The sequence below is a fragment of the Monopterus albus genome, unplaced genomic scaffold (genome assembly GCF_001952655.1).
Source record: "Monopterus albus unplaced genomic scaffold, M_albus_1.0 scaffold12.1, whole genome shotgun sequence".
NCBI classification, from domain to species: domain Eukaryota; kingdom Metazoa; phylum Chordata; class Actinopteri; order Synbranchiformes; family Synbranchidae; genus Monopterus; species Monopterus albus.
In genome coordinates, this window is record NW_018127892.1 from 3,645,140 (window position 1) to 3,660,564 (window position 15,425).

At 41.9% G+C, this 15,425-nt stretch overlaps 1 protein-coding gene across 1 annotated transcript in view; it reads right to left on the reverse strand.

Moving 5' to 3' along the window:
- Positions 1 to 15,425, reverse strand: part of ep400 (E1A binding protein p400) — a 39,625-nt gene that overhangs the window by 4,775 nt on the left and 19,425 nt on the right. The window contains 27 exon segments of the mRNA XM_020590420.1: positions 9 to 26; positions 227 to 330; positions 404 to 449; positions 548 to 715; positions 2,248 to 2,326; positions 2,441 to 2,497; positions 3,283 to 3,419; positions 3,578 to 3,625; positions 3,713 to 3,853; positions 3,980 to 4,212; positions 4,513 to 4,666; positions 4,792 to 4,836; positions 4,935 to 5,069; positions 5,273 to 5,347; positions 5,481 to 5,771; positions 5,951 to 6,062; positions 6,197 to 6,393; positions 7,197 to 7,366; positions 7,860 to 8,062; positions 8,298 to 8,587; positions 8,681 to 8,751; positions 8,993 to 9,145; positions 9,708 to 9,872; positions 11,731 to 12,030; positions 13,785 to 13,972; positions 14,129 to 14,298; positions 14,629 to 14,815. Coding sequence (XP_020446076.1) covers positions 9 to 26; positions 227 to 330; positions 404 to 449; positions 548 to 715; positions 2,248 to 2,326; positions 2,441 to 2,497; positions 3,283 to 3,419; positions 3,578 to 3,625; positions 3,713 to 3,853; positions 3,980 to 4,212; positions 4,513 to 4,666; positions 4,792 to 4,836; positions 4,935 to 5,069; positions 5,273 to 5,347; positions 5,481 to 5,771; positions 5,951 to 6,062; positions 6,197 to 6,393; positions 7,197 to 7,366; positions 7,860 to 8,062; positions 8,298 to 8,587; positions 8,681 to 8,751; positions 8,993 to 9,145; positions 9,708 to 9,872; positions 11,731 to 12,030; positions 13,785 to 13,972; positions 14,129 to 14,298; positions 14,629 to 14,815 — 3,937 coding nt within the window.

The window sequence follows — 15,425 nt, forward strand, 5'->3', positions numbered from 1 at the left end:
ACTTGGGCCCCAGTTGCACCAGCAGGCTGAACCAGAAACACCACACAACAACAGCACACAGTGAGAAAATGCTCCAACCCTTGTAAAGATCATTCTGTTTACAGGGTGTAGTGGGGTGTGTATTCTGCTTCATGCTAATCCAAAGGCTATTTGCGTCATGAATTCCTGTTAGTCAGCAGGTGGCTGAGTCACACCAGTGTAGCAGTGATAAATGAACATGACTCACAGACAGGGTGACTGAAGATGCCAGGCGTTTGTTGGGCTGGAAGGGACTTGGAGCTCCAGGAACACCAGCTACTGTGTTCACAATCACATTCCCCCCTACAGCAGCTGTAACAAAGACAAATGTCTTAACTAGTGGAACATCAACAGCTCTGTAAATGTGAAACGTGTGTCTACGTACCAGCCTGGATCGTAGTGCCCACAGCTGCATTTTTTATGGCTCCAGTCTGAAAAGCATGAATGTGTGAGAGTCTTCGCTGGTAAAGTGGTTCTTTTAGATCTTACTACACACAGAAGCATTGGTGGAGGATGTTTTGTTTCTCACCAGAACAGCAGCATTAGGCACAGCAGTGACTCCGGTCACTGCGGCGGCCTGAGGGACCTGAGCCTGAGTAGCAGCAGGAGCTTGAGCCTGGCCAGGTGCAGCCTGGGCCTGAGGAGCTCCAGTCTGCTGCTGAGCCAACTGCTGAGCCTTCTGCTGCTCTGCAAGGGCCTGCAAACACAAACACAAAAGCAAACATGTCAGTAATGATAAGGAACTAGTACTACTTTACTGACAGAAGACACACAGAGCAGGTACTCCTGATTCATGCCTATAAAGTTGGTACTTGTCTTTTTTCACTCTTTTAGTCTTGGTTTTTCACTTCTGAACTTTAAAAAACATAGCAACAGTAATTTGTGGCACTATGAACACCCCTTTTCGAGGACAACTGAGAAAAAGTATTGAAAAACATGGCAAGCAGAGTTCTGATTTACTTGGTGAGCAGCTTTACAAAGTGCTTCCCCGCTTCTCTACATTAGAGAGTCCACAATATTAGAGACTACAATGTGAGAGCTGATTTGTATTCTCTCTTGGATAAAATTACTGGCCATTTGGATTAAATGAAGATGTGTGGCTTGTCCTAATGCCAAATATACAAACACATTTACAAGATGAAACATTTTGCCACCTGTAATTCCAGTGATGTGAGCTAATTATTGACATGTACCTGTGGCTTCCAGCATGTCACCAGGACTTGAGCACCTTTTATACAGAGATTGTGGCAAACTGCCTTTATTGTAACCCTTTTTCAGTGTAGCATTTTTGATTAAGCTCCTTTTATGCTGAACTTTAAAAAGCTGGCCAACTGCTGCTCCTGTGTTGCTTTTACATCGCTGCCAGGATCCCAGGACTAGCGGATTGAAGCTCACCATGATACCCAATGGCCTGTGTACTTTGTGGCCAATTTGAAAGCCAAACAAAGAGGCTGTTATCTAAATTTGTTTGATATATTTACAGTGATGCAATGTATAAAAAAAACTAGGAGAGGGGATGATGTAGAAAATATATTACTGAGAGGAAAGTGCCACTGGATTTACTATCTGAAGATTTGCAACCTTGGGGTATAAATGAGGAGTTATTGCTACAATGCTTTTTGTGATTACTGGTTATAGGTCATCCTCACTGGACATATAAATATGATATGGTTTGGGGGTTGGTTGATTTTTGTTTTTTCTTATGCTTAAGTCCTCTGATATTAAAAGAGGTTTCTCCTTTCTTGTTTGTTGTAAATGTTTAGGATATAGCTGGGCCTTGGCTCATGCGATGAAAGGGGGAGGTCAGATGACCGTTTGCAAAATGGTGGAGAAGACACTTTGCTTAAGACACTGAAGAAGATGCACTATCAAAACGTTTGTCTTAGGGATTTATATTCCTGTTTCTCGTAGTATGTGATAAGTGGACAAGAAATGTTTTAAAGAGGACTGTTAAGCCTCTCTGGGATCTGGCTTTTGACAATATGCACATCTTATCTGTGGTTTTTCAAAGGACAAGTATCAAAACATAGCAGCATTACAAACAGTTGAAGTCAGACAGGGACAGACGACTATTTGTATCTATGTGTAACAAGCATGCAGGTGAAGATTACAACAACACATTTCTCATCAGCAGTGTAAACAGTGAAATCAAATGCCATTGTTATTTGTTGAAGTAAGACCTGCATACACCTAGCATGCTGTAACATATGGTTAAATAAGTGCAGTCACCTTTTTCTCCTTGGCAATCCTTTCAGCACGTTGAGAGGCCACCTGAATGGGTGGTAGGGGCTTGTCGTAGCTGATCCCACTGAAGAAATGAAGAAATGAAAAACAGGTGTTGTACATCTTTCTTAATTTTTCTTTTTTTTATTTATTTTTATATTTAAGGTTTAAAAGTCAAAATGGCAACACTGAAACACACCTTTCTGCTAAGACTGAGGCATGTTTGGGATTCTTCTGGAATGGATTCATGCCAAGCCTGTAAGTAGTGCAAATTAAATTAAGACATATCTCATTAGAAATTAATTGAACTATTTTCTTAAATAAAATAACTGCTGGAATTGTATAGTGTTTCTCTGTTTACATTAATCAAGCTCTGCCCCATGTCACTGCCCCACAATAACACAATAATTTATACACTGTCAACCAAAGCTCACAACCATCCATCCATTTTCCTCCGCTTATCCGGGACCGGGTCGCGGGGGCAGCAGTCTAAGCAAAGATGCCCAGACTTCCCTCTCTCCAGACACTTCCTCCAGCTCCTCCGGGGGAATGCTGAGGCGTTCCCAGGCCAGCCAAGAGAGACATAGTCCCTCCAGCGTGTCCTGGGTCTTCCCCGGGGCCTCCTCCCGGTGGGACATACCCGGAACACCTCCCTAGGAAGGCGCCCAGGAGGCATCCGAAACAGATGCCCGAGCCACCTCAGCTGGCTCCTCTCGATGTGGAGGAGCAGCGGTTCTACTCTGAGCTCCTCCCGGGTGACCGAGATCCTCACCCTATCTCTAAGGGTGCGCCCGGCCGCCCTGCGGAGAAAGCTCATTTCGGCCGCCTGTATCCGGGATCTTGCCCTTTCGGTCATGACCCAAAGTTCATGACCAAAGATCACATCGTACTCAATAACTCAACTGTTATGTAAGAATATTTACAGTTTCTATTTTTTTTTTCATTTTACATTTTTTATAAAGTAGTGTAAACCCCGTTTTGTTGTTGGCTCCTTGATAAGACTGGCCCACTCACAGTAAACAGACAATCATCAGTGCTTACAGCGGTTTGATTGGTGGGCTCCTCTTGCTGGCAATGATCTTCATGAGTTCAAAGCGGCTGTTGTATAGCTGGATGTGAGTAGCATTGTCATCCTGTGCGTAGATCTGACAGGTCCTTAGAGGACGACTGTTCTTAGCCTGAGCATGTGTACACACACACACACAACACACACACACACACACACACACACACACACACACACACACACAATACAAAGAAACACAAAACATAAGTTGAAGCCAGAAATTCCAGAATAAAGAAACATTTATAAAATACAAAGACGGGGATAGGGTACCTTGTAGATGCTCTTGGTTTTCTTCTTGGGGTTAGCCTCATACACCAACTGAAAGAAGTTGCAGACAGGATTTAGACAAGCACAAGGTGAGTAAACCAGTTTTACAGCAAAACAGGATGGCCCTGAGTTTGGTACCTTGCCCTCTTCTCTGGGAATGATAACATTCTCGTAGCGGCAGCGACACTGTTTGGGGGGGCGGGAGGTGTCCCAGTTAGGAGTGTGGGCAGGAGACACAATTGTCAGGTTCAGAGGCAACTCCAGCAGCTGCTTTACAGCCTGTAGGAGAAATCAGAATAACAATGGACAATGAATACTTTTACAACAACATGGTTCACCAAGCAACATGCAATTCAATAGCTTTATTTATCTACATAAAAACATTATGGGAGGACTGTGAAGTACCTGAAGCAGAGCCCAGTCCTCACTGATGAGCCATTCTGGGTTGTCCTGGCCAGCCTCCATGGCAGGTTTAACCAGTGAGGGCAGGGGCTTGGCAAAGGGTGCCTGCTGCTTGAGGGAGAAGTTCTTTTTCTGGTCTTTGCCCTCACGGCGAACTTTCAGCATGCTGGCCTTTTCAAAAAGGGAGCGTGGAGGAATGACCGTCTCCCCATGACCCTTCTTCTTCTTTCTCGCTGCTGCTCGATAAACACACTCAAGTAAGGGCAGAGAAACTACCCAGACCTATAATGACACTTGAGCATGCATCTATTCTTAGAAAGGATTTTCAAAAAAGTCTTTCCCTTAAAATATACACTGACTCTAGGATTTACAACAACTCTTTGCCTGAAAGCAGCAAATGCAATTTTTAGAACAAAATAAATGTTCCCAGTAGAGTAAATATACATATCAATAACTATGCAATCACAGCCACTACAGGACTGACACCATTATACAAAGCTCTAAATGAGGGCATTTATGGAAAAGCCTCCCCTCACCTGACGGGTCCATTTTGAGTCTTTTGTGCTCCTTGCGAACGTAGACAGGAGGCAACTTGGACTCTGGCATAGGTGTAGTGTCATACATCAACATCATCACAGAGTCGATGTAAATGTCGTTGTCATCCTGTGGCGGTGTGGGTGGAGTCCAAATCTGCAAGTCAGAACAGAGCCAGAAAACAGTGAGACTTTGTTGTGCCTCAATTCCTATAAATCAGGGAGAGAACATGGAAGATCCTAATTTTACATTTGCCAATTACATCATATTTGGTGTCTTACCGGCATGATTTCAGTATGACCATCCTCTGCCTCAAACACATACTCCTGTTGAATCGTACAGAACAGGTTAATATCAGCAACAGTGCTCCATGAGCCACACACCACTTTTTGTTTGTTTAGCAGAAGTCACACTGGCCACCCACCATGTTATAGGCGTCCTCTCTGGTGTAGGTGAAGAGATCTTCATCTCCTTCCATCACCTGTCGCTCCTCCTCTTCCTCCTTCAGCTTCTGCAGCTGCCGCAGCTCCCAGCCTCTTTTAGAGCTTTCCAACTGCTCCTGAGGAAGACAAAAACAAAACATGTACCAATCAGTCATATTTATCTAAGGTGCAAATAGTACACTCTAATGCCAACATAGCTGAGCTGAAATAATGGTCAATCAATGAACAGAATTCCACATCTGCACAAGTTAGTCTGTAAATATATAACTCAAATCTATTTACATGAAACAGTCTTTGGTTAGATTAGTGTTGAAGTTACCTTCAGTGCAGTTTCGCTGTCGCTGATGTGAAGATACTCCAGGTAATGCAGGGCATACCTTTCAATTGGTGTGAGCTGTTTGAGGGATAGGTAAATGGAAATATAAGCTCAGCAAAACAAAAAACAATTTAAATTCACAATATCTTTTTTTTATTCTATTCTACCACCAATTTCTAAACTGCATATAAAAACAACAAAAAAAAGCTACCTGCTCCATGACTGCGTTCAGCTCCTCTATCTGAGCAAGCTCTTCTTTAGCTTGGGTCTCTGACTCCTGGCTGCCCTCTGTTGTTTCCTTGCCTGCCAACTCCTCCTGATCCTGCTGTTCTTTCTCCTCAGGCAGGACATCCAGGTTTATGCTGTGGAGGGCCTGGATATAGGGTCTAGCCACTCTGGGAGAGATAGCTTCAGACGCCGATGGCTCTTGGTGAAGAACGACAAACTCCTCCACCTTCTCCCCTGAGCCAGCCTCTACCTCAAACAGATCCTGGATTGTCCGCTAGTTACAGATAACATATTAGGTTGGTTATACTATGTCCCTATGTAACACTAGGTGCCTTGGTTCCTTCTCACTTGGACAAAAGACATTCATAGTTTGAATAAATGTAGCTTTAAGCAAATTAAACGAATAGAGGTATGTACAGTCTCCACAACAAGGCCACAATGAGTTCATCTTACTTGTGTGAGGAAAGCCAAGGTGTAGTCAGTACCCTGTGCAGCCACCTCTCTAATCAGGTCCTTGGTGCCATTCTTCAGCAGCTTCTCTTCAATGGAATTCCCACTCTCCAACCTGGGCAACATCCAAAAAGTAACCAAAAGTAACATTTAAGTCTGTCCGAGGTAATGTTTAGATGGTACCTTTACTGCTTAGAGTTTTAATGGTGATGTATTAAGGAACATAAAAATAAGGGAGATTTTAATAACCTGTATATGTGTATATCCTTTGAGCGCCCTATTTTGTCACACCACTCCTGGGTGCGAGCATCCATGCTGGGATTGAGGTCTGTGTCATAGAAGATGATGGTGTCTGCATCAAACACAGTGCCAACTGCAGAGCAACAACGGTTGGTCAAGATGCTACAGAACACCTGCCTGTTCCTGTTAAATGTCTTCATATTCTCCTGCAGGGACACAGCACCAACACATGAATACACTGGGACAAAGGCAAATAACCACACCTGTCTTCTAAAATTTCACTTATTTCATGTGCTTTCTTCACTTTTCTCAGTGGTTTGTACATTGAATGGTAACCTAAAACCTTTTCCTTTTTATATTAACAGTACGTTACTGTACATTCATCCTTATTTATATGCAACAGTTACATTCCCCATAAGCTCATTAAAATTAAATTTTATCGTTCTCTCTTTTGACTTATCTGGCCAATTTGTTGTTGTTGTCAGCATCTTTATTTAAGATTAGTCTTTCAATATAACAGATCAGACAGAGCAGAACCACTCTACACATGGAAAAAGTACGCAAAAGCAAACAGAATGGCATTTTATGTTTTTTGTAGTTTAAAGGTTTAATGCTGACTGTAGACATAAGGAGCAAACTTAAGAATGTCAGGGCACTTTACACAACATAGTGGTTAATGATCGCTGTAACATCTGATCAGTTCCGGTGTCTCATTTGACTTTGCTCTTACATGACTACTGGTAAACACTTGACCTGTGGGTATACAAGACAAAGGTTTCTTTCCTGGATCAAAACTGACCCTAAATATAATCTTGGCCGTTACTGCACATGCTGGTCAACTTTATACCTGCCTCTATCCTTTACATCAACAGTTATTGCTCTATTTCGACATATCATTTCCAATAACACAATGGCACATTTGGAATGTAGGTAACGTTTACTTAATTTCACCTAACAAGCTTGTTGTTTGTATGGCTTGCCAGGAGCATTTGAATGGTGGTGATGTTACCTGTCGTTCCTCAGGAGTGAAGCTTTCATCAACCCGCACATAAGTAAGCTGCCTGTAGTTTAGGAAGGCCTCCAGAATGTCTAGCATCTTTACCATCTGGGTAAAGATTAGAACGCGGCGGCTCTCTGACCTAAGCTTTTGTAGCAGAATGGCAAGAGCCTCCAGTTTACCTTTGGGGAAAAAAAAATTTCAAAATGATGCTTTTTTACTCTTATTATGCATACAGATTTTTCTCTGCAACCCCAAAATTATTTACATTGAGAATACTATATCTCGGCATAAAAAAAGCCTTTTTACCCCACTTGTTAATGCTCTCTTACACAGTCTTTTCCTTTTAAACTGCCCTGAACAGCAGGCAGATGATGTTGGAACTACTTTTATTAAATTATATCAAAAAACTGTGTATATATCTCAGCATATATTGTGTCCAAGAGATTTTGGCTATGCAGAGTCTATTTGTCTCTGCCTGAAAAAAGGTTTACTCAAAAAAAAAAAAAACATAGGATGACTCATGCACCCTGTCAGAAGGATTAAAGTGGTGCTTTTTTTTGACAAACATTACATATGTTATACTAGTTGCTAATGGTGTAGTTATTAGTATGTTTGAATTAGCAGATTTTTGTTTTATGAATGTACAAAATGAAAAAAAAGTGCCAGACTAACCTGAGTCCATCTGCATTAGTTGCAAGTCAGGAAAACAGAAAAGATGCCTGGATGCCAAGGCATGGACATCAGCACTGTGTGGAGCACATGCCTCCTGTAGCTCACGGCGAAAGGACTTCTGTTCAAGGCTGTAGAGAACTGGGGGATTGGCTGCATACAAGTGAGGTGGTGGTGCTACAGCTGGAGGCACCACACAAACTAGCCTGAAAGATGACAATAGCGATCAACACTTAGGAGTAACTCTATGCACATCAGATAGTCACTATAAAACATACACATGGAATTCACTGCAAAAAGTGACTCTCTGCGGAGGAATAAAGATTATTTTTAATACTGAATGAAAGGCAATGTAACCACAATGCATGGATTTATACATATTTTATGATAGTTTCAAACAATGTGTGTTACAGAATAAAGGAGACTCCTGAGTTCAAGTACCTCTTGATAAGGCTGTTGGCAGCCCTCAGGCGGTCCTCCACAGAGAGCAGAGTGGACTGCAGTGTAGAGGTGGTAGCCACACAGGTTCTCTGTGCCCTGAAGCAGCTCTCTCTGCCCACCCACCTCCAGCCTCCAGCGGTCAGAGCGGAGTGACCAGGCTCTGAGCTCAAAGTACATGCTTGCAGCAGGTCTAACCCATACAAGACTCTGCGACTACAGCGTTGTTCGTTTGCTTTAAACAGACGGCTTAAACGCTCCTTCAGTTGCTGCGTCTTTTCTTCTGAAGAATCCTGAACAATACAAAGGTGGTACACACAGCCACATTAATTAATTAATTAATTAAAAACATTCTTTGACTTTAAATTAGTAAAAAAAGTACTGACCTGAGAACCAGCATGAGGTGCAGTAGTGAGCTTGGTGGGGGCCGATGTGGCATTTGTAGTCACACCCAATGCTTAAAAAGGAGTATAAATGTCAACATAAAGAACAGGTTGTTGCAAATGCCAGCGTTAAACATACTGGACAAGAAAACAAGGGTAATTTTGGGTACAAGACAGAATTTTAGGTCTGACAAAAATGATGAACTTTCAGCATTATAATAATACATTGGTACTAGAAGATGGGACCTAATAACTGATTAAGAGACAGTTAATCAGAGATAAAAATGTACTATCTGCACTGCAAAGGTGTCCCACCTTGTTGGGCTGTTGACAGGGTATGATGAAGTGTGCCAGGTGTAGCTGAGGCATTGGATGCTGGAACAGCTTGTGGCATTGTCTGCATTATCATGGATCCCTGGGGCCTGATGATCTGCTGCCCGGGAGCTGACACAATCTGCAGGATGTTGCCTAAATCCAGGACAGATATTGAGCAACCAATAAGCAGTTATGACAGGTTTTCAAAACCAAATGCTAGCTAAAATGGCATTCAGAACCCACTTTGCAATTAAAATAAATGTAAAAAAACAAAAAACAACTCGAGCTATAAGAATTAAGAAGTGCGTGACATAACAGAAACAGTACATTAAGAAAATTACAATGCAACAGGACTACTGACAATATAAGTTTATCTTTAATCTTGTTTGAGAGATATTCCTTTCCCTTTGGCATTCAGCCTTTACCGACTGGCAATAACAGAAATGCAAACATCGGGAGAGAGGAGAATGACATGCAACAAAGGTCCCTCGCCAGAAACAAACCAGGGATGCTGCAAGTAAGTGTTAGGCCACCATGCCTTGAGGACTTGGAGAGAGATGGAATAAACATTCATAATTTCATGTTTGAAAACTGATCACCAGTGTGGTAATGAACAAAGCAAAAAAAACAACAACATGGAAATGAAGAGGAATAAATGAAGAGAAGCTTAAGTTAAGAGAAAGTGTGACAATGGGATGTACATTACCGATTATACCTTGAAGCTGCAAGGGCTGCCCAGCGGTGAGCTGGCGGAGCTGGCTGGGGGAAAGTGTGAACTTGTTTCCCTGAAACTGCAGAGTAACGGGGGTCTCTGGGGGGGAGATACGATTCTGACCACCTGCTATGTTGGCCAGCTGGGTGATCTTCACCACATCTCCACCTTCAATAAATAGGAAGAACACTTGATCAAATGTAGCATTAAAAAGTCAGCGGACATTTTAACAGTTACAGCATAATATACTCTGCATCAGTTAGTTGAAAGGTGAAAAAGACAAGGCATGCAGAACAAGGGTGGATTAATCAGTGGAACAAGCACAGTCACTGTCCACAATAGAACCGTAGCAGCTCCTATTTTTACAAACCCTGAGGAGAAAAGAAAACGGCTATCAGGGAAATCCCCAGGTGAGACAGAGAGCCTGAAACATACACATACCTAGAGCATCTATTATTCAATCATTTTCTTTTTCTTTTTTAAAATTCACATTAACATTTTTAATGCTAGTTTGATCCTTTTCCGATGAAGTAATGTACTCTGTCCAACTGCCCTTTAATAAAAACAAATATGTAAAATTTTTGCTTAAACAAGAAATTCTGCACTTATAAACAACTTTACATAACTTTAGAGACAACTCACTTCATGAATTTAGGGAAATTAACTACAAGTAGAAGTAGACTTTAGAAATGGCATAATGGACCTTGGACCTCTTGGGCAGAAATGCCTCCTTTTCATTCAGTTTTTCTAAGTTTCTTTACCGCAGGTGTAACAGCAAGGTCTTGAATGATAGAAATACAATACAAAAACCAATTAAAACATTAAAATCATTGTCCTAAAATGTTTCCCTTTTACATACTCAAGTAATTTGTGTTACTGAAAAGGTTTCTCTGTTCACGTTTGAGGCAGAAAGGGTTGGCAATTTGTGGGACCATTTACTCATGCTTTAGAGTGATGCTAAACATCAGAGTGAAATCATGACAGTGTTTCCCATACACTGATTTATTTGTGGCAGGCTGTCACATGTTAATTTAAAATAACAATTTCGTTAACACAATGCTGTCAATTGTGGAGATCCAACTCTTCTAATAAGTTAGCTGTTGCCGAGGTTAGCACACTGTAAATAGCATGGATGCATATGGACTGCTCTGCAAGTGAGTTAATGCTTAAACTCGGATGCTGAATGTTTGCCCCTCAGTCCAGGGGAATATCGAAAAACAAATGTGGGAAAGCATATCAGTGTGATTAGTGAGCCAACTGATTTGGTTTGAATGTTTACTGGTATCGACCAGTGCTACTGAAACAGGAAGAGTCAGGAAGAGAGAGCTAGTGCAGAAGGGACAGGTCATATGAATAGCACAACAGCACTATAGCATTTCTATATTTAATTTAAAAAAAAGAACAAATTATGAAAACGTGACAAACCCCCCCCACCCCAACTCCCAGAGCTACATCCACAATTAGAGTGTAATTCTGTGGGAAACACTGCATGATGACAGCAAAAAAAAAAAAAGTAAACAATCAAAGCTTCTTTGGGATTTCTTCCTGTAGCTGGGCTGATACAAGAGACAAAAGAATATTAGTAATCTGGAAAGAAAAAAAAAAGATTAAAAGGGGGGAGGACATAATTAAGTTAAATAATGTAGTGATGTGGTGTAACATAAGTGAGTCATTCATAGTGTACATGCGGGGTTCGAGAAAGAAACTGGGGAATACTGAGACTGTGGAGATGCTGCTGATATGGCTACAGGTTTATTTTAAATGGACCTTTTCCTTGTTTTTTTCCCCCGAGTTGTACAGCTATTAATACATGGCATCTCTGTTGTGAACAAATTGCGAAATTGCTATACCACCTTTTCTGCTTCCAGTGCACAATTGAGTCTATGCAGAAAGTAATTTTTCTGGAAAGGTAGAGTGAACACATATCAGCAGTGTCCCAAGAAAGGCCTCAGTGTAGAGCAGCCTGTACTGTTGTGCCAGAGGTGGAGGGGAAATGCCGAGAGGTAGGGGAGGGGAGGCCACTTACTAGGCAACCGTGCCTGGGCCTGGGATGTAAGAACCAGCCTCTGGGACAGCAAGTTGGGCTGAATGGCATGACTGGGAGCTAGAGTTGGCCTGGAGACCTGTGCTAATCCAGGCTGGCTGATGGGAGCTATAGATCCCACAAGTGTTCCAGCTAAGGTCTGGCCCAGTGCCACAGTGGCAGCCCCCAACACATGCTGCCCAATACCACTGTTCCCAGAGGAGGCTACACTGGAGGTGGCACAGTTGCTGCTGCTGCTGACAGGAGGGGTAGGCTGGGCTCTCTGAGTAGCTGTTCCAACTGCTGTGAAGTACAAGGCAATGGGGCGAGGGATGGCAACCCAGTATTTAGTCAAATCAACAGTTTCCTCCATATACCACTCAGCAGTGGTGGGCCAACACAGAAGGAGGGATTAGTGATGTTAATGATAAATCACTGCTAACAAGATGAATAACATAAAACCTGACAATGACCAAAGTTGGTGTGACATAGCTGTATCTCTAAAACATCAGCTCCATCTACATGGGTGTATTCAGTGGCAGCTAAACATCACCCTAATTGGAGAAAGTGCCTTTTGCCTGCAGCTCTTCATCTGACAATGTTACTCATGTCATTAGATCCTCTGTTGCATAACTTTTCCATCATTTTTAAGATCAATAAGCTATTACAGGGGATCAGGGCTAGTTAGCTGCTAAATGCCTCACCTTGCATCTAAAGGCTTACCCTTATGGCTGTGCTGCCATGAGGAGAAAAATGATGTGGCTGCCCACCACTGCTGCACAGAAGTATAAATCTAAACAAATGACACCTCTGTGACCAGAGAAACTTGCCAATGAAGGTGTACCATACCTCTCCTTAAAGTTTTACTAGTAGGATCTAACTTTTAAAGTTTGCTGGACTACATGTAAGTATGTACACATTGCATATTATTAAAATGCATTGAAAACGTTAACAACACTACAGTGGCTTTAGAAAGTGTTCAGACCTTTTCACTTTATGGAAACTTGTGTTGTAGCTTCAATTTTCAATGGATAAAATGTTGTATTTTGCCCATACATCTCAAATCATTAGCCACAATGACAAAGTGAAAACATGAATTTAGAAAGTTTTGCAAGTTTATTAAAAATCCAAAACTGCAATCTTTCAATTTGCCATTTGCTTTAATTAACCTTCAGATGTGTGTAGAGTTCACTGAACAGACAGTTTAGAAAGGCACACTCCCACTGCAAATCAGCACAAAAAACAAGTCTGAACTCTCTGTAGACATTTGTGATAATACTGTGGTGGTTATAAAACCATTTTTTAAAGCTTTGACTGTTCCCAGGAGCACAGTGGCCTCAATAAGTGTGAAATGGAAAAAAGTTTGACCAGGACTCTTCCTAGTGTCAGCTGTGAGGCTAAAGTGAGTAACCAGGCAAGAAAGGCCTTGTTCAGCAAGGTGACCAAAAATGGACTGTAATAGAATGTTAGAAGTCTACTGCAGAGATGTGAGAACCTGCTAGAAGGAAGACCATCTCAGCAGCTATCAATCAGTCAGGACTTTATGGTAGAGAGGCTGGACAGAAGTCACTGAGTACAAGGCATATGACAGCACTGCTCATAACCTGGCTAATACAATCCCTATGGCAAATCAGCAGGGTTGCTTCAGCGCTGCAGGAACAGGGAGACTGGTCAGAATTGACAGAAAGAAGAATGTAGCCAAAAACAGACAGGTCAAGACCAGAGCACACGCAACCTGAGACTGGGACAATGGTTCACCTTTCAGCACATCAGTGACCTGACACACACAGCCAAGACAATGCTAGAGTGGTTTTTGGGAGAGGATTGGGGTCTGAATACGTTCAAAAGCCACTATACATGACAGAATGGGCACAGAGTGAATTACTTTTTAAAGCATGACGCAGTAAATCAGGTTCATTTTAATCTGAAACCGCATCACCATCATGCAGCATAACTTTGGATAATACACACATCAGAAGGTAATAACTGGTATAGTCACTGTTAAAACAACATTTGATGTCATCTACTGAGAACTGCTGAAACCGAAATGGTCTTACCGTGAGAAGTGGCCGTAGTAGTTGCAGTGGTGGCAGGGGACTTGCCCCCAGTGTGGGCTGACTGGATGGTGACAGAAGCAGAAGCGCTGGTAGCAGAAGAACTCATTGGAGGACGCTGGCCCATTGCACTTTGGATGGCAGCAAGGCGACCTTCTGGCTTTGTCCCATATTGCACAGGCTGGAACAATCTAATCAGAAATAAAAATAAAAAAAAGTAACATTTTATCAGTGCGAGAAGCCCAGTCTTACAATATTATAATAAAATGTTTGAAGTTGTCCATAATGTCCAAGAATCTCCACATCAACACCATGTTACTTGCATATTTGGAAATCTTATTGCTGACCTCATGGGTTTTATCGGGCATGGTTTGGGACGTGGTGGAGGATCTGGACCAGTGTAGATCTCTTCTATGAGCTGCTGAGTGGCCTTTAGTTTGGGTATTGCCTCTTCAGTCTGATACCGAGTCAGTCTGTTCTCATTATTGATCAGATCAAAAATTGACATGCTGGCAATCTAGAAGGACAATGAGAAGCAGATCAATGGAGATTGATTATGAAACTTCATTTAATTCCACATCATGCAAGAGGCAAAAACTAATCTTTACATTTCAGCAACATCCATATTTATTATTTAAGTAGTTATTCACTTATCAAAATGATAATCATTTTGATAAGTGAATAACTACTTAGAATATTTTTCAGTTTATCAATTAATTCCTTTAGCACTGATTTTCAGGACATTTGTCAGTTAGATTATAACAACATAAATTTTTGAGTTTAGCTGGTTAAACATGGCTAGTAAACACCATGATGCACATGAGCAATGTGAAGCACAGGTGTATACCTTGCTTGAGTCATTCTGAAGAGCTCCTAGCACCAGTGATGGGACATTGTACTGCAGAGAGGAGCAGGAGTAGGAGCTGCTCGTTTCTCTGGGTGCCACCAGCTCAGGGTGGTTACACACTCTCTGTAACTGCATCAAGACCTGAAGAACGCTGACAAAATGACCTGTCTTCAATGCCTCCTGAGCTCTAGGGGAACACACAGAGACAGAAGACAGGATTTGAAAGACAGTTCACAACAAAAAATATTACACAATGTGAACATCTTGACATGTTATACTGTATCTTCAATCTTTTCTTCTACACTTGAAATCAAAAATTTACATACACTCAGTTGACTGTGCATTTAAACAGCCTGGAAAATTCCAAAAGTCAATCTTGTTGATAGCCTCCCTGCATAATACACTTGATACCGTTGCCCATCTGAAAAGGAAGGCAGTGAAACAGAGGCCCCATGATACAACTCTCAGCTCCGCTCCCTAAAGCAGGCATCACGAAAACTGGAAAGGAGGTGGCGCTCCATTAAGTCAGAAGAGTTTTTATAGCTTGGAAAGATAGTTTAATAACATATAAGAAAGCCCTTCATAGTGCCAGAACTGCATTTTATTCATCACTGATTGAGGAAAATAAGAACAACCCCAGGTTTCTTTTCAGCACTGTAGCCAGGCTGACAAAGAGCCACAGTGCTGTTGAGCTTAACATTCCTTTAGATCTCAGCAGCAATGACTTCATGAGCTTCTTTACAAATAAAATCACAACTATTAGTGAAAAAATTGGTCGGACCACTCCCACAGCTCTC